At 41.8% G+C, this 23,676-nt stretch overlaps 2 gene segments (V, D, J or C); both read left to right on the top strand.

Annotated features, from left to right (window-relative positions):
* Positions 1-23,676, top strand: part of LOC105856880 (immunoglobulin kappa variable 2-28-like) — a 339,993-nt gene that overhangs the window by 159,798 nt on the left and 156,519 nt on the right.
* On the top strand, positions 1,460-7,535 carry LOC105878744 (putative non-functional immunoglobulin kappa variable 6D-41). The segment is given in 3 exon segments: positions 1,460-1,560; positions 1,790-1,921; positions 7,122-7,535. Coding segments are annotated over 3 exon segments (444 nt in total).

Here is a 23,676-nt window from a genome sequence, read left to right as displayed (position 1 = left end):
AATTTCACAGCCACTCATGATAATGGTCATAGTGTGGGAGAAATTCACCTTTACTTACGCACAAACCTATGAAAATCCTAGCTTTCATCATTGTTCTTTCAGTCTTCTTTGTTTTGGTTGGTTTGTATATGTGTTTTTTATTTTCCTTTATTGAATTAGCTGATGGGAAAACCCATGAGGTAATAAGAGTGAGCTGATGCAGAGGAGATGGAGCAAGAGAAGAAAGTGACAAGGGGAACTGCAACACCTGCCCACATGAATGAAGCATGTTCTCTAAACCGACTGGCAACTCAATTCCAAAAGTACCATCTTCCTCCTAATATGTAGTCCTGCTGAGCCTCACCTGACCTTGTACACTGGTGAGACTGACATTCCCAGTTTATGAGGGAGAGCTCAGTCACACAGTTACTTAAAGCCTCATAGGCAAGTCTACCAGGACCCTGTGAGAATCTGGGAGCTGTGTTTTGACAAGGAATAGTTTGTTAGTTTGGTTTCTGGGGAAGGCATTATATTGCTCTAGAACCCTAGAGGTCTGTGGTATCACTCCTTTTTGGGCCTTTCTAGAGAGTTGACATGGTGTCCTAATCTAATACAGATGTATCTAGTACCAGGTAATGTGCTGCTTCATATGGTGCAGGTGACAGAGACACTTGTATTGAAAACCCAAACCTACTGTGGAGTCTTCTTCTTCTCTGAGCCCACTCAAGGCAGTGTTCCAAATTAGTTGATAAATGGAATAGTATAGTGTATCCAAGTTGGAAGTTGGCTCAACACTCTAGAGAGGCCTACCCTATCCTGGGCATTATTCTCAGGGGTAGGGAGTACAAAATGCAATTATTTGTCTTTACCTTGAAAGAGATGATCTAGCATGTCTTCATTTATCTGGACCCATGGCATCTTCACCAATGTGACAGGCCCTTGAAATGCACAGGGATGCATCCCACCCTCCGGAGCATGTGTTTTAACAAAATATACGTCATCCTTACATTTCCAACTCATCACACCTAATTAACATGATGTCATCACTATAGTGTTGTATGGGGTGATGCTTTGTGGAATGTCCACGTGATCGAAGTTTCTTCAGCTGACATTTTGACGGAGAGCAGGAGAGTTAACCTAAAACCCTGGGCTAAAACTGAGGTTGTGAGCCACTGTTCATTTCAGATGGTGGCAAACCCTACCAGAGGGCTGCCATACGCTGTGTCTTCACCCCGCTCTGCTCTGCTGCTGAGCCTGGATCTGGTCAAGCCTGGAAGTAGCTCTGCCAGAACCTCAGCATTGCTCATCTGCAGATGGCCAGCAGAGGGACACCTTGCACACTCACAGATGGTGCAGGGTACAGCACTCGTCCTTCAAATATAAATTCTGAATATTTGAATCAATATGAAATCTTCATAATTTGCATATATCTTTCCTCTTACACCTAAAGTGGGCCTGCCTCTCAGAATTGTATAAGAAGCTCTTGCTTTGAGATGTGGCATGAACAAAACTGACAAGTGAAACCCAGCAAGATGGTGAACCCATTGCAGCTCCTAGGGCTTCTGCTCCTCTGGGTTCCAGGTGAGAATATTTAAACAGACCTAATAGTTATTCTTTGAATCACTAATTTTCTTCATTGGATTCCTGCACCATATAGAATGCAATTGGCTTGCCTTATATATATATATATATATATATATATATATATATTTCTATGTAATGTATATTCTTTGCTCTTGTCTAACTAAGTTAGTGGTGATTTTGATAGACCATGAGTTCTGTTCTGCTAATGGTTTTTGTGTGGTTTCAGCCTCCAGGGGTGATACTGTGCTGACCCAGTCTCCAGCCTTCCTGTCTGGGACTCCAGGAGAGAAAGCCACCCTCACCTGCAGGGCCAGTCAGAGTATTGGCACAAGCTTACACTGGTACCAGCAGAAACCAGGTCAGCCTCCAAAGCTCCTCGTAAAGTATGCCTCCCAGTCCGTGTCCTCAGGGTTCAGTGGCAGTGGATCTGGGACAGATTTCACCCTCACCATCAGTAGCCTGAAAGCTGAAGATGCTGCAACTTATTACTGTCAGCAGGGCAATACTTTTCCTCCCACTGTGCTGCAACCCAGAACAAAAACTAGCTTAGCCTGGCTGAACAGAGAAAGTGCATAATACCGCATACTTCTTCTGCTCTTTGCAGGTGCATTTGGGGCAATGCTCTGACCAACACCATGCCATCTGGCCCACCCGCAGTAGAGCTGAAACCCAAGACTCGCTGCCTCATGTCTAAGTTTTATCTCTTCCACAGTCATTTTTCAAACTATGTGAACAGTTGTTAACGATGACCTCTTCTTTTCTGTCTACACACTTACATAAACTGTCCTTCACAAGTTTTACTATTTGATAAGTAAACATTTTGGATTTCTTCCTTGGATCTCTAGTTGCTTGATTGTAACTAAAGAGGATTACAGGGGCATAAGTATGGAACCACAGGGAATGGCTTAGAAATGAAGTAACAGTAGCGTCCTTGGCTTCAGATTGTAGTGCATTTTAGTAGTGCCCATTCAGATTCAGATTTTGTTGTGTGCGTGAAGGAATGAAAAATTGAGCCCACTTCCAAAGGACCCCTCTGCTGCCTGGAAATATGACAATTCAGATTAACAATACATTTCACTCTTGTGGTGGAATTATTTATCTGAAAATTCAGGAGGTGTTGGATATTCAAGTTTTAATACAGAAAAAGTGGTTCATTGGCAACCAGACTGTACACATCTAATTAAATCTTGAGAATAAGAGACTATCTCAGAAGAATATTTAGCCAGAGTGAGAGGAGGAATCAGAATCTTTTGCTGCCTGTCTTGGGAACTGAACAGCACTCCAGGCCTAAGGAAGTTGAAATCCAAAATCCTTATTCCCTCAATAACAGTCGTTTCATCAAAAGTTGAGTGTACCAAGGCATTAATGAGTAAGAGAAAGTAGCTATGGAAGCTCAAGTAAGGAGAAAAGATTAAACAGATATTTTACTCATTAAGTGAACTGGCATATGAAATGAGAAAGATCACACCCCACCCTCAGAATGAATGTCTTTACTGTGCATCAGAAGCATTGTCTATCTCCCCTTTCAACCGCCTACAAAATCCAAACTGTGGTTGGAACATAATTTCCTTTTACACTCATCACTCTTGACTGCAGGACCAGTGTCCCACTGTAAACAATTTTAGTGCCAAGAGCGAGTCATGTCATTTGCTTATATTTTCTGTGAAGTTATTCACTTATACAACAATAACTTTTGGTTTCCCATGTAAGCATTGGGAATGCAGACTTCCATCAAAGTTAATGACATTTTCATTCATAACTTTTATCATATTTGGTCACAAACAGTTACATCAGTTTTCAAGCACTTTTGTTTCCGTGCCATACATATTTTATACCAAACAAAGTGAGAAAGGACATTGTAGGAACTGATGTGTCTACATTATGGTTTCAGGCAGACATGCTCAGTGACACAGGGTCCCTTCTCCAGTGTCCCCTCCCCTTCTGAGAAGCAGCCCTGGCAACTCAGCCTCTGGACTGTCCCCTCTGAGAGGGACTTCTCCCTGCAGACCTGTCACACTTCACACAGTCACACTTGTGTGCCCTACTGCCACCCTGTGGTCTTTTCTTTCCCCCTGACCATTTCTCAGATCCCTCAAACTCCTCACATTCAGGATCTGACTCTGCAACCCCAAAACCTGACTCCACATTATGGACAGGAACAATTCCACTTCCAAGACTCTCTTCCCAATTTTTACGAATAATATACTTGCTTCCAATTTTATGGATATGAAACTGACAGCAATAGGCAAAGGAGACACAACTACAACTACCTTAAGTCCTTGGCTACATAATCTACCTATAAGAGTCAGGTGACCTTGGTCCAGACTAGAGAAACATAGCAGTCTGCTGCTCAGGTGGACACAAATCAAGATTATTTTATGCACTTAACTTTTATTATCTGTGAACAATATGCAGTGACCAGCTTTGTCTGCTGTTGTTGAATCCTGGCCAGAATGTATTAACATATAGGAGGGAGAGATTCCTGCTGAAAATTAGGAATATTATTCTCTTTCCCTGAGTCTATAAATAGCATAGGATAGTTTTAAAGCCTTGCATGAACAAAGAATAATTTTTATAAGATTTTACACTTTCTGAATACATAAAAGCAACTCGTCATAATATAAAACAACCAATCATGATGGCAGACTTTTTAAAGATTAATTAATTTTCATTCAAAACAGCAATATTCTCTAAAATTCAAGCATCTTAATGAATACTTTGAAAAGATAAAGTTCTCAATAAATGACTAGTATTAAAAGAAAACAGGAGAGATTGCTTACTGTTTCTTATTTTCTCACAATTCGAGTTTTCATATTGGATAGTAGGTACAACTGATTCTTTGACACCCTTTCAAAATAATTCTTTAAAACCAATCCAATGATAATACATACCACAGTGTTTTCTTTTTAATTAGCATATTTGGTTATTTTTGTGTTTCTTTTTCTCTTTTTCTTTTTTTTTAAGTTTTAATTATTTTTTTTATTTTGGCATATTATGGGGGTACAGATTTTAAGGTTTCAATAAATGCCCATTTCCCCCCCTCCCCCCAAAAGTCTGAGTCTCCATGATGACCATCCCCCAGATGGTGCACATCTCACTCACTATGTATGTATATACCCGCCCCCCTCCCCCCTCCCTCTCTTTTTCTTTTCAACATCTAATGTTTCTGTCTCCGTTCATCTATGGTTAATTAGGAGTCTGACATATTCCATACTAAGAACCACAATTGAATTGGTCAGCATTCTTATGAAAAAAAGTAAATACACAAAACTGACAATATTTAATGAGATAAAAGCATAAAAATTTTAAGTAGTGAAATATGAGACTTTTTTTTCTAATCCTACCCCCTTATCATAATTTATAATTACCAACCCAGATTATTGCCATGGACTTCAACACTTAAAGGACAATATGAATTTTAGTCAATTAACTCTTTCAAACTTGTTAAAATGTTTTATTTTGGTTGATTTCCCAGAAGATATTTAGGCCAAGATTTCTTATAGAATCATACCTAGGACTGCATTTGTTTGCTTGCTTGTTCTTTATCATTAAGTATGACTTTGGGTTAAATTACCCAGGAGTACATGGCAGGGCAAATTATTCTTTTAATTGCTCCAGGGTTCTTTTGTTTTTATTTTTCAGGACAATGACTCTCTTTGTGAAGTGAGTTGGTGTAGGCACCATTTTTCACGAACTATTCAATTTAATACTCAGTGCATTACTGATAAGGAAAAAACAGTCAGGTTTTCTGCCTGTTTTAATGATCATTATGTGATAGCCTGACATCCCTGAGCTGTGACTATCCTCAAATGAAAGCCACTCATAGGTACAGGCGACCCTGAGACATAAAACTGTGGACCGACTTCTTGCTTTTCTCACACACAGAATTTCCTTTTGAACTGTGAGCTCACGGCTGTGGCTGCCCCACTAACAGTACAAGGCAGGGAGTCAGGTCCTCACTCGGAGTGGACAAGAACCCCTCACAGGACCTGATTCCACACAACAAGCAAGACTGTGTGGAAAACGTTTTTGTAAACAACACTCAGGAATACAATGTAGTCGTTTCTTTTTTATTCTGTGCCATAATCCTAGGAGACTCTTCTCTTAAGAAATGCCTGCTATATGTGAAATCCTTGCTATATATCTCTGTTGTCTGTGAGATAATTATGGTGAGACATATATGAGATATTGATCACCAGGAATTTTCTCTTCAGTTACTGAGGAATAATTTTTTTTCCTCTTTTCTATTACTTGAGCTGGTTGACTACTTGAGTAGTTAGCTATCTAATATCAGAGACACATAACATTCTCCATGCCAATGCCTTTGTCGAGTTCTAGGAGACACATAACATTCTCCATGCCAATGCCTTTGTCGAGCACTTTTATGGAGTTAAATCACCGGATCCAAGGGGAAGACCTTATCTAACACTTGCATGTAGCATCCTTCAAGAGGTGACAGCAGATGACGGACAACTCTTGAACTAAATCAAGACTGCCCTATTATTTGGAGATCCTCTGCCCATTGATACTTGTGTGGATGGAGTTCTTTCCTGCTCTAGATTAGTGTGAGGGGTCCAAGCAGGATGGCATTCACCTCTCAGAGGTTAACCCTAGACACACGTGTCCATTACACATTATCAGGGTCTTTGTGCTTTCTCAGAGTGGCACATATTGTGCAGTGTATCCTGGCCCAACATCCAAACTCTCAAACCCAAATCCTGCTTCTTTCTATGACAGGCAAATTTCATTTCACCTGTATTTGTCCTCCTGAAAGAGACATTTTTTATCAGTTTGCTCACCAGAGGGGTTCCCAGTCCCCATTGGCTGTTTCCACCCCACTGCACCCACCAGGGCATTTGCATACTGTCCCCTAGGGAGGACCTTCCTTTGTGACTCTGAGATAAAGCTCAGCCCTAATCTTGCCTGGACTGACCAGGACTCCTCAGTCCAACTTCTCAAAATGAGGCTCCCTGCTCAGCTCCTGGGGCTGCTGGTGCTCTGGGTCCCTGGTAAGGACAGAAGGAGATGAGGAAGGAGAACAGGGAGTGGGTGAGCTCTGGGCATGGGGGGGTGAGGGGCGGGGGGGCATGGGGGACACAGCTTCCCATATTTATTGTAACCATGTGTTAGGGACATATGGTCTTTGTTCCTGGGAAGGAAATTTATATTTTGACCTTTGACTAATAAGGAACCCTCTAAAAACTACAATGATGAGGGCCGTGATTAACATTTTATAAAACAAAGTTCCTTGTGTCTAATAAGTAATGGGCTCATTTTAGAAAATTTATTTGTATCATATGAATCACAGTTTGTAAAAAAGAATAACTTTAAATATATAACATGAGAAAAATCCTGAAAATTGCTCATAATGATATAGATAATATTGTACTACTTCTCTCTCATTCTTCCAGGATCCAGTGGGGAGATTGTGATGACTCAGAGTCCACTGTCCCTGCCGGTCACCCCTGGAGAGCCAGCCTCCATCTCTTGCAGGTCTAGCCAGAGCCTCCTGCATAGCAATGGAAACACCTATTTGTATTGGTACCTGCAGAAGCCAGGCCAGTCTCCACAGCTCCTGATCTACTTGGGTTTCACCCGGGCCTCTGGGGTCCCAGACAGGTTCAGTGGCAGCGGGTCAGGGACAGATTTTACGTTGAAAATCAGCAGAGTGGAGGCTGAGGATGTCGGCGTTTATTACTGCATGCAAGGTATACAATATCCTCCCACAGTGCTACAGCCCCGAACACAAACCTCCCTGCTGTTGAGGCCCAGCTGCCCACAAGGGCTGCTTCTCTGGGGAGCATCTCAGCAGGTCCTCTGAGTCTGCAGAAGAGGAGGCTGGTGGAGAATCAGGGAGAGTTTGCAGCTGAGGACTCTGGCCCCTGAGAGCCTCAGCTGCTCCTCAGGCCCCTCATGTTAAGGCCCATCAGCTGCGCAGCCTAGGCTCGGCCTGAGCAGCAGGAGAATTCGGATGGTCCAAGTGCCCTGTGAGCAACCAGCTATGATGAAAGAGAGAGCAAATCAAAGCCTATCCTCATCCTGTCTTGCCTGTACTTGACACCAGACAATGGATGCAGATAAGTGGCCACACAGGTTGAATACATAGTGGAAATTACTAGTTGAGTTTTTTTTTTAGCAAGATAATTCTTGATAACATTGGGAAATTGATATTTTCTTATTTTCCCACTGCGTACTCCTCCACCATGCACAGGAAACTGTCCTTTTCACTATCATGTTTGATAAAGCATCTACACAACCTATCCTCAGGGGAAATATGCATAACAATAATTAGTAAAAATGTTTGATTTTTGACTATTCAAATAGACTTTGTATATTATTAGTAGATATAAGATCATAGTGCCAAAAGACTTTGATTTGCCTCAATTACCTTTAGCAGCATAAAAAGGGATTCTTGCAATTCCAAAAGCAAGCTTTCAAAATAAACAGCATAAACTCAAAGATGCAGACTCTAAAGTTTACTACATAGACCATAGGGAAAATACAGAATTATATGAAATTTTTCTTTCTCTCCAAAATTTTAAGAATTTTAAAAGTATTTAAACTAAATACTATTTTAGAGATGACAAATTGGGTACTATGTTGTTATAACAAAAAGTTTCAAACAACATAAAAATATTACTTTCACTTGAAATTATGCTGACCAAAAAATATTAATTCTATGTTTTTCTTGTAAGTGTCCAGATATTTATGCCTTCATTAGATTCCACTTAAAATATTGCTCTAAAATTTTATCAGACCTAATATTGAGTCATGTCAGTCACTTGTCATGACAAGATGTGATAGACTAAAATAATGATTGAAACAACATAACACAAGATTTGCTGAAGGCTAAGTGTGAAATTATGAATGAGACTATTGTCTATTCCAAGATAAGGGACTCGATGGCTAGTGCAATTGAAATGCCAAAGTGTCTTTTCATTTACATATAATGTTGTAGGGCTAAATTCAAATATAAATCAAGCAAACTGGTGCCCTCAAATTAAGGGTGTAAGACACTTAATGTGTTATTTAAAGGTCCAACAAATGCATCATTGAACTTAAAATGTATCTTGGAATGCAATAGGAGATAACAGTGTATCTAGGAAGAGTAAGATTTAAGCAATGCTGTAATTTTCTTTAGTCTTCATGTGATTGCCAACAGCTAGTGACCTTGAATTTCTGCTTTGATGTGAGTCAGGGAATAAGGCCTAAACCCCTTCCAAGTGGTTGGATGTATAAAATAATCCTTCATGATGTTGATATTCTGTAGGGCTTTAATCTCCACACAAAGTGGTGAAAAACAAATGGTCTCCCAAAGCTGACAGGGCATACAAGATGAATCAGAGGAAAACAGCATTGGCTGCTACAAAGAAACCTTGAAACACAATGGGCTAAATGTGATAAGGTGTCTCTGTCTCTGGCTTAACAGTCCAGATGTAGGGAGGTGGCCTTGGGGTGGGAGGGGCTCTGCTCCATGAGGTCACTCAGGTGGGCAGGGGCACTGCCACCCTCAGCATACAGCTTTCCTCCCCTTTCCACTGTCACTGCTTCCCGATGTCCATTCCTCAGCCAGCAGGAGATAGAAAAAGGGACAAGAAACCTGTTTTCTTGTTAAAACCTAAGAAATGTTGAGCTGTCTATCAGTAACAAATGTTCTTCTGCCTAAATCACATATCTGAAAATTTCCGTTGAGGTACCTGCTGATAAAGCCACCTTGGGGTACTTTTCATTTTTATTTTATTTCATATTTTTATTTCAGCACATTACAGGGGTACAAATGTTTATGTTACCTATATTGCGTTTGCCCCACCTGAGTCAGAGCTTCAAGTGTGGCCATCCCCCTGATGGTGCACACCGCACCCATTAGGTGTGAATATACCCACATCCTCCCCCCTCACTATTCAACTCCCCCACTGTTCAACACCCGATCAATGTTACTACTACATGTGCACTTAAGTGTTGTTCAGCTAAGTCAATTAATACCAATTTGATGGAGAGTACATGTGGTGCTTGTTTCTCCATTCTTGTAATACTTCGCTTAGTGGAATGGGCTCCAGCTCTCTCCAGGATAGTACAAGAGGTGCTAGAGCAGAATTGTTTTTTGTGGCTGAGTAGAACTCCATGGTAACCTATACCAGATTTTATTAATCCCCTCATGTATTGATGGACACTTGGGTTGTTTCCACAAACAATTCACATTGTTTCCCCAAACAATTAACACTGTTATAAACATTCTAGTGCAGATGTCTTTTGAATCTGAAAATTCATTTACATGATTCTAAGAAATGAGTTTATCAGTATAAAATTAAATTTGTGGCAGCCTACTTAGACTTGTGCTTTACTATTTGATCATTACTATCAAAAAGCCTTCTGTGACTCTCTCTCCCCCTTTGAAAGAAAGCTGCCTTTTTCTTTTACCATATTGATATTAACACACCAGAATATAATTTAGATGTATGCTATCTTTATTCCAGCAAAATAAGTAAATATCAGTCCTTTAGAGCTCTATTCCCTCTTTCCTCATTTTGTGCTTCTTATACTTATATATATAACATCTATACACCTTAGAAGTTCAATAAAGTACATTGTTGCCAGCATATTCATCTTCAGTGAATAATTTCACTGATTTCCAAAGAGGGTACACAAAGGTACCCTCCCACCAGCAATGTATGAGGTTCCTGTTGTTCTATATCTTCACCAGTACTTGGTATTTAAGACATTTCAATTTACATCCTTCTAGTACATGTGTAACCGTATCTCACTGTGATTATAATTTACATTATCATAATTAATGAAGCTAAACACCTTGTCATATATTTATGGGACATTTCACTAGTGTATCTAGTGAAATGTTTGCGTAAGTCTGATCATGTTTCCAATAGATTTGCTCTATTAGTTACATTGATACATATACATTAATCATATATATGCATATAATATATCATTTTATTTACACAAATACATATGTGTATGATACATCACAAATATGTCAATCCACCCAACATATACATATATACAACAGATATATAAATAAATGTATATCATATGTAGAGAGACAGAGACACACAGAGAAACTTTATAATTTCTTCCTCTGGTTTCACTCTCTTAGTGGCATGCTTAGTTGAACAGCTTTCTGGGTTTTTGTTTGTTTGTTTGTTTTAACTCTTGACAGAACTTTTATTTTTTATTTATTTATTTTCTAAATAAAAACAAATTCTCACTACTGGGCATTTACACAAAGAAAATTAAAAAATTTTATTAAGAAAACACCTGCAGTCGAATGTTTACAGCAGCACAATTCACAATAGCAATGATGTCAACAGTTTTCTTTTGGTTCTCTTTTATCCACTCTCAAACTATCTGTTCCTATGTCTTTAAGAAAATATATATGGTTTTTTCTAAATCTAGATTGAATAAAGTTTTTTTAACTGGTATGTTTAGCCTATTAATGGTTATTGAATTTCCGGGTTTCTCTCTGGTATCATTCCTCTCCACCTGAAGATCACTGATTGCTCTTGCAGTGCAGGCAGAAGGACAAGGAATTCTCTTAAGTTTTGCTTGTCTAAAACTATATTTATTTTGACATCATTCTAGAAGGACACTTTCCCCCTGCATACAGAATACTAAGCCATCTCCTGACCTCTATTCTTTCTGTCAGGACTGGAATTAGGGTAAGGCAAATGAGGCCCCAGGGCACAAATGTTGAGGGGCAGCAGAATTGTCTATAGTCAGGGTAAATTGCTGAGACCTGTCTCAGGAAACAGGTTGACCAGATGGCCTGTGGGCAGCAGGCCTGGGTCCTGGTGAGGGGTGGGCTGAGGGCAGGCAGCACAGGGGTGGGGGAGGCAGTGTTCTCAGGCAGCAGGGCTTAGCACTCCGCAGGGGCCCTCAGGACAGGGCTCCCAAGGCCTGCAGGCTTCAGGGGACAGCGAAGCTCACCTGGGCCGCTTTTCTCTGGAGAAATCCCCTGTAAGGTTGTAAGAATGTGTTTAAATATGAGCCAGTCAGGGTGCAGTCAGCTGGGCGCTGTCCAACTTTAGCAGCTTTGAGGTGGCCCCATGGATACGGGATTCTGAACCCTGAGGAAAAGCCCTCGGCCTCCCCAAGTGGATGCTGGTATCTCTGAGGAGACAGTGCACCCTCACCTGGAAACCCAAACCTCTGCCTCTGAAACCAAGTGCAGCTGCCAAGGTGAAGAGCTTTCCTGGGAGGGGAGTGATTACAGACACCAGCAGGGAGCAAAGAGGCTTCTCCTGCTCTTGTCCCCCTCTCCCTCTACTGCCCTCTGTTGGCAGACTCTAGCAAGGAGACGCTGCAGATGAGACATGAAGTCCAGACTGGCAGCCCTGGCCTATCCAAACAGGGCCTGGAGAAGGAAGAGGGCCCTTTGCCTCCCATGTGCATTCCCTGCGCGTTGTTAGATGCGCGTGTCCTGTCCTCCAGGATGGGGCCTGTGAGATTTAGATCTGAGAGAGTGAGGAAGATTCCAGAGTGAAAAAGGACCTGTACTCTGCTGAACACTCTGATAGAGAGAGGGGGGGTATGGAGGATAGTGAAGGTGACAACTAGAGGCTCCTTTGGGCCTTGTACATATGTTCATTTTGTAAGCTGGATATTTCTTTTGGCATCTGAATCAAAATTACTGAAAATTGCTTTAGCCTGAAAAGCATTATAGTGAAATGAAGAATATGTCTCATAAAGAATATGTGCATAAAGAATATGGACAACCTTACACTTCTCTCTCATTATTTCAGTGGGGATGCTGTGATGACCCAGACCCCACTGTCCCTGCCAGTCACCCCTGGAGAGCCGCCTCCGTCTCCTGCAGCGCTGGCCAGAGCCTCCTGCATAGCGATGGAAACACCTATTGGCATTGATACCTGCAGAAGCCAGGGCAACCGCCAAGGCTCATGATTTATAACTTTACCCCCTGGGATTCTGGGTCCTCAGACAGGTTCTGTGGCAGCAGGTCAGGGACAGATTCACACTCAAAATCAGCAGGTGGATGGAGCTTGAGGATTTAGGAGTTTATGACCTCATGCAAACTACAAAGTTTCTTCTCACAGTGGTGCAGCCCCAAACAAAATGCTCCCTTCTTGGATTGTCCCAGCTGCCCATATTTGTTCCTTCACTGGGGAGCAGACAGAATGTATTCTCTGAATCTGTGTAAGAGGAAGATGTTGGAGACCTCAGGGGAACAAGTTGCAGCTGGACCATGAGTTCCTGGCTACGGCTCAGGCACCATACATGGGACCACATCGACTGTGGCAGCCTGAGCATAGCAGAACCTGCAGCAGATTAGAGGGGTCCAAGTGCCCTCTGAGCAACCAGACAGGAGGAAGGGAGAGCTGACTGCATCCTCTCACCTGAAGCTGATCTTAATCCTCTCTCCTTTGCATGCATTTGTCAATTACATTCATTTAGCAAAACAGTCAACCAATCAAAGCTGATTCCTGACAACAAAACAGTGGCACATTTTTGGGTATTGCCTTGGCTTAACAGTCACTAGTCTATATGCAGCCAGATACTATTTGGTGATGATGACATCTGTCTTTACCCCTTCACCACCTGTGTCCTTATTCTCAGCACACGTCTCCCTCCAGAACCAGAGCAGGCCAGGGCTTTATGCTACTGTTCTCAGGGGAGTAGCCAAGTATAACATTTCACAGTCTTGGTTTCTTCACTAATAGATAGACTTTGAGAAATCTATTTAATAATGAAAGTCTACTTCCAGAAGTCTTTGAACACTCTCAGTCAAAATGGGTTGAGTAAAGAATGGTGTTTTCTGAATTCCAATACCACATTTTAAAATATGCAAACAGAACAAAGTCTGAATTAATTAGTGAGGGTAGTATGACACATTCAATGGCATTTTTATAAATACAAGATACTATGTAAGTCAATAGTTACCTGAAGAAGAAGAAGAATATGAAGCCCTTGGGCAGAGGAAGTAAATCATAAGAGGAAGCACGTGGTGGGGATCAGCTGTAGGCACAGCGCACAGCTCTGTGGCTCATATGTTGGGCTGTTAATGCTGGCGGGGTCGGGGGTGAGACAGGAACCCAGATGGAAGCTCTGATGTCTGTCTCATAAAGAATCACAGAGTTGAAGGGACACCTGCCAGGCACTTAAGGTGCCACTGCAAGCTCACGGAGAGTGGCACATCACACAGGGCTCTGAGGATTTAGTGGGGAAAGAGTTTGTGAGGTTCCTGCCTAAATGCACATTAGGTCATGTCACACATTCCTAGTGAACCCAGGAGGACATAGATGACCTTCCAAAAATGGAATCTACTCTCAATATACATCTGGGGATGAGTGGTCTCATTTGTTCTCCCACTGGGGAGGATGGTCACTGATAATAGACCATATATGACCAGAAGGTTGAGCTGGGCCTAGGAAGGTCAGCAGGAGATGCAGTGGTCGTGTCCCAGGAGTCACATCTGGAAACATTTGACAGTATGTTGAATACCTGAAAGTCCCAGCCTCTAAGATTTTATGTTCTTTATAGATAAGGATATTCTGCTACATACGCCCCATACAACTTTCAAATACATCACTCCATATAGTCTCCACACCCAATTGAAGTTTTAACCATAGGTTCCCGCAAATTTTCTTTTTAACAAAATGTCCTCCAGGGAAAAAGACATTGTCTGCGGGTGAATCTGTGCTGCCCTGGTCTGACCTAGGACACTGGGGACCCTGGGCCTGTCCTGAGTCACTGAGATGAGCCAGCCCTGCAGCTGTGCCCAGCCCACCCAGCCCCTGCTGATTTGCATATTCCCACAGCATAGCCCCTGCCCTGCAGACTTATCAACAGGCTGGTCACACCCTGTGCAGGACTCAGTCCCTGTCAGGGCACAGCATGGACATGAGGGTCCCCACTCAGCTCCTGGGGCTCCTGCTGCTCTGCCTCCCAGGTAAGGAGGGAGAACCAGGAATGTTCTCAGCCAGTGTGCTCAGTACTGCCTCAGGGAGGTCTTCTTATAATATGATTAATTATATGAATATTTGTTTTTATGTTTCCAATCTCAGGTATCAGATGTGACATCCAGATGACCCAGTCTCCATCCTCCCTGGCTGCATCTCCAGGAGAAACCGTCACCATCTCTTGCCGGGCCAGTCAGGGAATTAATAGTAATTTAGCCTGGTACCAGCACAAACCAGGAAACGCCCCTAAGCTCCTGATCTATGGAGCATCCAACTTGCAATCTGGGGTCTCAACGAGGTTCAGTGGCAGTGGGTCTGGGACAGATTATTCTCTCACCATTAGAGGCCTGGAGACTGATGATGTTGCAACTTATTTCTGTCATCAGTATAATAGTAACCCTCACACAGTGTTACAAGGCCGAACAAAAACCCCCCCAGGGAAGCAGATGTGGGAGGCGGGGCTGCCCCAGCTGCTCCTCCTGGAGCTGCACCTCCCGGTGCCTCCATCTGCCCAGAGCTTTTCTTAGAGACAGCCAAGCTGTGAAGGTTTTGGTAGACAGGGCCAGGGAGGCTCCTCTTTGTTCTAACTCTTCCTCCTCAGCCTCAGCAGTGCAGACATGACAAAGCCTCTCCTGAGTCAATAATGGACAACAATTATGATATCGGAGGAGCCTCTTTTATGGCATCAGTCAGGGTTCATACAGCAAAATACAAGCCACTCTACAGATTTGAAGCAAGAATTGTTTTAATACAGGAAATTAGAATTGGAAGTACAAGCCTGGGTGTAGGGTCGTCAGGGAAGCTGATGCTAGAAACAGGGGACTCTCTGGTGGTCTGACAGTAGCCAGAGTCTCTCTGCCACTGATGTTAGGAGCTGCCTGGCCATGTGGTCCTCAGACCGGTCTTGGAGGCTCAAAGGTCGGGGTGCTGATGTTCTCAGCTGATGCAGCTCGTCACCAGGGGATCTTCTAATCCTCAGATTGTCCAGGTGTCTGCCTGTAGGTGTCAATGAGTATTGAATCATCCTCTTCTGACTTTCAAATATAATAGGAGGGCTCATGTTTGAGTAACTCGACAAGAAACCACAGAAAGGAAAGCAGTTTTGGGAAACATGCTTCCAGAAATGGTGGTGGTGTTGGGATTGAATTCTGACAGCCACATAAAGTCAATATTTGCCCAAATCTCAGAACTTTTCAGGTATGGGACGGCCTCAGAATATGCTTAAATGTCCTTCCACACATTAGTAGCAAGTATGGGATCATTGAAAGCAATTTTTCTTAGTCACAGAGCATACTGAAAGATGAAAAAATAGCCTAGAATCTATACCACCATGAACAAACAAATGAAAAACCTTTCTGGACTAAACAAACAAGAAAATCTAAGGTGCTACAGTTTAACTTTTGCTTGATATGAAAACCTTGCGGCTCAACATTTGTCCCGATGCCAGCTGCATCATCAACATGATTGTGAGCATGTTACACATGCAAAGTAGCAAATGCATCTTAGACACACTGAATGACCATCTTCATTGTAACAACTTCACAGGTAATCTACAGTAGTGTTAAGAAGCTATGTGTTGAAGGACGTTTACCTTTAGCTAAAGATATTTCTTTTCCCAATGAGGAAAGCCTTCTGTTGAAAACACACTCAGCTTTATTTCTATTTAAAGCACAATTACATTTGAAAAGTATTTTAAGTTGTAATAATAAAAATTATGAAAAACCTAATGTTTTCCATGCACAATTACCTTGAAAATTAAATGCAATAAATAATTTTAGAGACTATAAATTAAGAAAGTAAAAGAATAGATTAAAATTGTATGCACCTCTGTTAGAGATGATTAGACTTACATTTGCCTGCTTAGCCTGCTTTGGGGACGTTGTTCAGTCCTGCTACTTTGCCTTACAGATGCTCTGCCTTGAGTGGGCACTAACTTGGCTCCACATCAAACACAATCCAAAGGCTGGAGACAAGCTCAGTGTCCTGCAGTAGAACCACCCTGCTGACCACCTTGATCAGCCAGACGATTGTTAACATGAACACCCACGAACATGAAAATAAATGCTCAGTGTTATTAGCCATGGAATTTTGAGACATTTAACTCATATATGTAAATTTCCCATGAATGAGGCACATTTCACTCTTTTTATTCAAATATTATTTTGTTTTAACTTCCTCTTAATATATTTCTAAATGGACTACTAAATCGTCATATTTATGCCATCAGTTTTAATTTAATCCATCTATCTATGTGGCAGTATGTGTACATATTATATTGGCCAGCTTTAGCCCAGGTGATGGAGTCAGTAAAAGCTATTAGCTCAGCCTGATCATAGAATTTCTGTGTACGTCACAGAATATAATCTGTGTTTTCCTGTCTTATAAATCATCTGAATTCAGTGAGATGTTGTGTGGCACACGCCTGCTAGGAACAAATTAGAAGCCTGTCGACTCATTTCTGTCTGTCTACACCTTGGTACATGATTGGATCATGTTGATCAGAACTTTATTTTGCAAGAATGACTTCATTTGGTGCTTAGCAACCTTTCCCAAGGGTCCTGAAGCTGCCACAAAGAGGAACACCCAATTGTCCCCAGGAGTGTGAGTGCACAGATGACCACAATGACACAGAGGAGCAGGACCCGGCTCTGACTCCTCAGCTACTGATCTCATTTCCCAGAACACAGATGTTTCTGACTGTGCAGGCAAAGGACTCTTCCTGCGATGGTCCTCTAATCTCCTCTCCACTCTGATGCGCACAGCACACCCCCCAGCACAGACTCAGGCTCTCTTCTTTCTAACAGTTTTGAAAACTTCTGTTCACACTCCTGAACCTACAAAACCACTCTCTACAAATCTGCTGTTTCCCTAAACCAGTTAAACTCTTTTCCTTTCCCAATCTTCAAAAATAAAGACAAAGTAAAAACATACTCTTGATGAACACAAATCAAGAGAAATGATTACTTTCAGACATACTCTGCAAGAAATTTAAGAGGAAATTCTTGAGAATTACAGGAAATGACAACAGACAACAACTTCAATCCACGGGAAAGAAAGAGGGCCTCAAAGCCAGGCAAGAAACAAGAAAGAAACTAGAAACAACAACAAAATGTTTACTTTATCTTATATGACATTCAGGTTCAGGAAGAGACATACTTGGGACAGATGTCAGAAGGACAGTCACCTTGGTTGGCACAGGGGAACAGTGACTGACAGGGAAAGGGCAGGATGGAAGTATCTGGGGATTGTAGAATGTTCTATAGCTTCGTTTGGATACTACATATGCATGAAACATTGTCAATTGTACATTGAATATTTCTACCCTTTATGTGTTTTATCTCAATTAAAAAATAGAAAATGCTGGGCTTGTTGGCTCAACATGTAATCCTAGCACTGTGGGGCGCCGAGGAGGGCAGATTGCTCAAGGTCATGAGTTTGAAATCAGCCTGAGTGAGACTCCATCTTTACTAAAAAAATAGAAAGAAGTGAATTGGCCAACGTAAAATAGATAGAAAAAATTAGCTGGGCATGGTGGTGCAGGCCTGTAGTCCCAGCTACTTGGTAGGCTGAAGCAGCAGAATTGCTTGAGCCCAGGAGTTTGAGGTTGCTGTGAGCTAGGCTTACGCCACTGCATTCACTCTAGCTCAGGCAACACAGTGAGACTCTGTCTCAAAAAAAAAAAAAAAAAAATAGAAAAGACCAAACCTAGTCTCTATTATGCAAGCAGGTAAAAATAATAATTCATCAAATATTTATGGAAAATAACCTCATAAAAGAAAAGTATAATGTGCCTGGGAAAATGCTGAAAAACTATTATAAAAAGTGGAGGAAAAGGAAGGAAATATTATAATATGTCCTTTCTCCTACTGGTGCTACATAGATTTTTTTCCTGTGTTAGTTTCCCTCCAACCACAGAGAACATTTTCTGTTCCTTTGCTCCACACCACTGCACCCACCAGGGCATTTGCATACTGTCCCCTGGGGAGGACCTGTCCCTTAAGTCTGAGATAAAAGCTCAAATCCAACTTTGTCTGGACTGACCAGGACTCCTCAGTCCAACTTCTCAAAATGAGGCTCCCTGCTCAGCTCCTGGGGCTGCTGGTGCTCTGGGTCCCTGGTAAGGACAGAAGGAGATGAGGAAGGAGGACAGGGTAGGAGAGTGAGCTGTGGGGCCCCACTGCCTGCCACGTTGCTCTGTGCATGTGTTAGATGTGCACGTCTTATCCTCCAGGATGGGTCAAGTCAGGCTTAGATCTGAGTGAATGAGGAAGGTTCCCGAAGGAGCAGGGACCTGTGCTTTGGTGAAGACTCTGAAACAGAAAGAGGGGATTGTGCAGGGGACTTCTAGAGGTTCTCTCCAGACTTGAAAACCTGTGTTCTCTTTGAAATTGAATGTTTTGGGAAAATAAATCAAAATCACACATATGAAGTATAACTTAGCCTGAAATAACAAAAGAAAATTGTCAAAGTGTCTCCTAATGTGTGTACATAACCTTTCCCTTCTCTCTCATTATTTCAGGATCTCGTGGAGATATTGTGATGACCCAGACTCCAGTGTCCCTGCCGGTCACCCCTGGAGAGCCGGCCTCCATCTCCTGCAGGTCTAGCCAGAGCCTCCTGCATAGCAATGGAAAGACCTATTTGCAATGGTTCCTGCAGAAGCCAGGCCAGTCTCCACAGCTCCTGATCTACTTGGGTTTCACCCGGGCCTCTGGGGTCCCAGACAGGTTCAGTGGCAGCGGGTCAGGCACAGACTTTACACTGAAGATCAGCAAGGTGGAGGCTGAGGATGTCGGGGTTTATTACTGCATGCAAACTATACAACTTCCTCCCACAGTGGTACAGCCCCGAACACAAACCTCTCTGCCGGGTGGCCCAGCTGCCCACCAGTGTTGATTGTCTGGTGAGCAGGTGCCATAGAGCACGTTGCAGGGAACCTCAAGGCACATGCGTCAGACCACTGAGCTGGACCGTGAGGGCTGTGGCTTCATGGGCTGTGAGAGCCTCGGCCTGGCAGAACCTGTGGGAGAATGGAGGGGGTCAAGTGCCCTGTGGGAAACCGGATACGACAGAAGTGAAAACTGAATGAAAGCTCATCCGAATCTTCCCTGCCTGCCCTACACTTATTTGTCAATTACTTCATTCCGTTTAACAGTTTGACATGAAGTCTGACTGATAGAAATCCAAAACTAATGCATTTTTTGGATTCTATTTTGGTTGAATAGTTACTGGTATTCATGCACCTGGATTCATTTAGTGATATAGACTGTTCCTTCCCCTCCACCCACCTGCACACTCCCCCTGCATTGATTTATTTATTTTTTTTAGTCCATGTCTCTCTAACAAAGGGGCAGGCACAGCATTTTATACTATTGTTTCCAGGAGTCCTCAAGTAAAATTGTCCTTATTCTTGGGCTTTCACTTCTTGATAGACTTTGTTAAATCTATTTAAAAGCAAGAGTCATGTGTCAAAGGTTTTGATTAGTGTCGGTCACAGCATGATGAAATGAAAGGAGAGATATTTGAATTCCTTATCTGAATTATAAAAATAAATAAGTCTGGAAGAATTAGATGACATACATTTCTATGCCATATTCAAGGGAATTTTTGAAAATATAAGATAATATAAGGTAATTTTGTCTCCCAAGAATAAGAATATTAGAATTGGGAGCAGCAGTGAAGGAGAACTGGAAGGACACGTGGCAGACAGCAGGTGTTGGTGCAACACCCAGCTCCGATGCTCACATTTGTCATTTTGGGAATGCTGGTGACATTGGGGTTGAGCTACAAACCCTGATGGAATCTCATATGTATTTCTTGGAAATACTCACAGTAATGACTAGTTCCTGAATGGCCTTCAGGTTGTGCCCTGATGCCCCTGCAAGCTCGTGGGGAAGTCGTGCATCACACAGGGCTCTGAGGCCTTAGTGAACCACAGGTTAGCAAACGTCCTCGCCAATGCACTTTAGGTCATATGAAGCATTCCTAGTCATCCCAGCAGGGTAGAGATGAGCTTCCAAAATTGACTTTTCCCCCATCTTATATCTGGATGTGACTGGAAAGAGAATGGTCATTTGGGAGGGGCCTTGTATGAAAATAATTGAGAGGTTGACCAGGGTGGAGCTGGGGTGGAAGATCACCAGGAGATGCAGGTCCCACGTCTGAGACACACATGAAGGACAATCAGTGCAGCTTTATAGATGGAAACCCACAGGAATGAGGGAGGCTTAACTCCACCTTTCTGGTCCAGGCCCAGCCACTGCTCCTGACCCAACCTCAGCTAATGTCCTAAGGAGAAATCCAGCCTGGCGTTGCGGGTTCAGCCCTGGTCCAGTCTGCTAAGGTGGCTCCACGCACCTGCCAGACTCAGCTGGATTCTCCTACCAGTAGAATCCTCTGCCTGGGCCAAGCCCAAATTCTCAAGCACACTCAAATCTGCAAATTTCACTAAAGAACACAACGACAGGAGAACATCAGCTCACCTACAAAGGCTTTTGCCTCACTGGAATGTTAGGTCATCTGCCTTTTGTTTCTTCTATAGTGCTCTCATGTCATCACAAACATGACTTTTTAAATTTATTTCCTGTTCTCTTCTGCTTTTGTCATGAAATTTTTTTGTCTTCTAAGATCTATAGCAATATTACTGAATGTGAAAGTTATTTTTTTTACTTCAAATCAACTGCAAACTAGTACAACCAATATGGAAAGTAATATTGAGATATCTCAAAGAACTAAAAGTAGTAATACTATTGGATCCAGCAATCCCAGTACTGGGCATCTGCCTACGGAAAAAAAGGACATTGTATTATAAAGACATTCTCCTAATTGAAGTATCACAAGAATGGAAAAACAAGCACCACATATACCCACCATCTACTTGGTACTACTTGATCAGCACTTATGTGCATATATGGAAGTAACATTCATGGGGTGTCAGGAAGGTTGGAGGGGGAGGAGGAGATAGGTATATTCACACCTACTAGGTGCATTGCACACTGTCTGGGGGGTGGGCATGCTGGTAGCTCTGATTCCGGGAATATATGTAACCTAAACATTTGTACCCCTGTACTATTCTGAAATAATAATAATAAACCAAAAGCAGACACAGAATTATCCTTGCTATACCATTCAGTGGCGACAAGCTGAGTAAAACCCAGATAGATTGGTTCATCGGAGTTGTTCAAGGTCATCCACCTAGTTGAGGTGAATTCTGGGGACTCCCTTCTTGGCCAAAGCTGTTCCTCAGTATTTCTAAAGATGGACCCATAATGCTGCTATGAACAATTAAGTACATGTTTTTGTGTGCAAATATTTTTATATTTTTCTTGGGTATATATTAATACCTAGCAGTGGAATTGCTGGATAATGTGGTAACTCTTTGTTTAAACACTTGCACTGCTGCACTGTTTTCCAAACATGCCACACCTTTCCCATTTCTACCAGCAGAGTCAATATTCTATTTTACTACCCACCCAGGAAATGAGAAGGACAAACCTCACATTGAGGGGGTGTTAAGAGGAGCTCAGGGTGTATGAAAATTAATCCAAGGGAGCTCTGAGATGTTCATTAAACACTTCTTAAAGGTTTCATCGTCTTACCAAACCTGGGTACATGTGTTTTTATCCCTGGTGGATGCCAACTCACTCCAAAGGTTGATCAGAGGTAAGGACGGGCTGTGGAGATAGGAAAGTTTGGTCAGATAAGGAAGAATTTGCTCCAGACATAAACTAGGGAGAACAGATCAGAATGAAAGACGGAGAGCTGAAGAATGTGAAAGGAAAACTTTCTGCGGGAAGAACAGAAAACTTGAGCAAGAATTCCCTTGTCGTCATACAGTATGTCTGTCTTGAGGATCTCGGACATATGGACTAGTTCTGAATGTGAAAGGACCGAGCAGGGACATCTGTTCCTATCACTAGTTCACTTGTCATAACTCCTCATGTAGAGTAGGATCATCTTGAGAAATTAGATATTTTATGTTTTTGCTTTTGTTAATGGATGAGCACTGTGTGTTAATCTCAAACAAGAGAGGGTGGAAATAAATTGAGGGATCAAAACATAAGTGTATATGCATATATTTATTTTATCTATTTTTGGTTAAGCCTGTGTAAACCTATAATTTTGAATTTCAAAGTCAAGAAAAATATTGGACATTACATTTACCATAAATTTAGTATGATGGCAAAAGTTATTCCCCTTCCATTCTGCTTCCTATTTTTGCATGAGTAACATTGTCATTGTATACACAGATTACTTTATTAGCATCAAATTGTATTGCATTACATACTTTATATTTATGGAATGAATCCCACAAAATAACATTGAATTTGTTAACAGATTTTCAACCTAGGTAGATTAACTTTCAGATTTTGGTGATTTTTATTCTCCCCAACAGCCTTTTATGATCACAAACCACAGTTTCCTCTTGTTGAGCACTCCGATTGATTTCAACTCTTGGTCAGCTGAAATAAATATTTCAGGGTGTCTATTTTTAAAACGGATTGTGTATATTATGATTTTTGCAGTTTCAAAGTAAAAATTTTCTTCATATTTGATATTTTAGTTCGGCATAAAATGCATAGATTATAATTTTTGTATTTTCTCAAAACTTTGTATTTTTTAAGATACCAATACATTTATTACTGGAAGATACTTTTGCAGACTGGGACTCTGAAGCAAGCCTGATTTTTATCTGTGAAAAAAAGAATCCTTAGGGCTTTTGGATTACTGATTTATTTAATTTTAGACAGAGTCTCCCTCTGTTGTCCCAAGTAGATCACAGTGGCGTGATCATAACTCCCTGCAACATCAAATTCCTGGTCTCAAGCAATCCTCCTGCCTAAGCCTCCCAGGTATGTGGGACTACATCTGTGTGCAACCACACCTGGCAAAATTTTCTATTTTTTGTAGAGATGGCATCTTACTTTTGCTCGGGTTGATCTCAAACTCCTGAACTCAAGCAATCCTCCCTCCTTGGTCTCCCAGATTGCTAGGATTATAGGCATGAAACAGCATACCTTGCCTGAGATATATATATATATATATATATATATATATATATATATATATATAATATATATTTAATGTAACAAAGTATTTGTGTGTTTTCTCATTTTATAATTGTTTGACTAGAATTGTATGACACATTGAAATGTAATTGTTGCCAGCTAATAGCAGAAAATAC

The sequence above is a fragment of the Microcebus murinus genome, chromosome 3, assembly GCF_040939455.1.
Source record: "Microcebus murinus isolate Inina chromosome 3, M.murinus_Inina_mat1.0, whole genome shotgun sequence".
In the NCBI taxonomy this organism is placed as follows: Eukaryota; Metazoa; Chordata; class Mammalia; order Primates; family Cheirogaleidae; genus Microcebus; species Microcebus murinus.
This window is presented reverse-complemented; position numbering and strand designations above follow the sequence as displayed.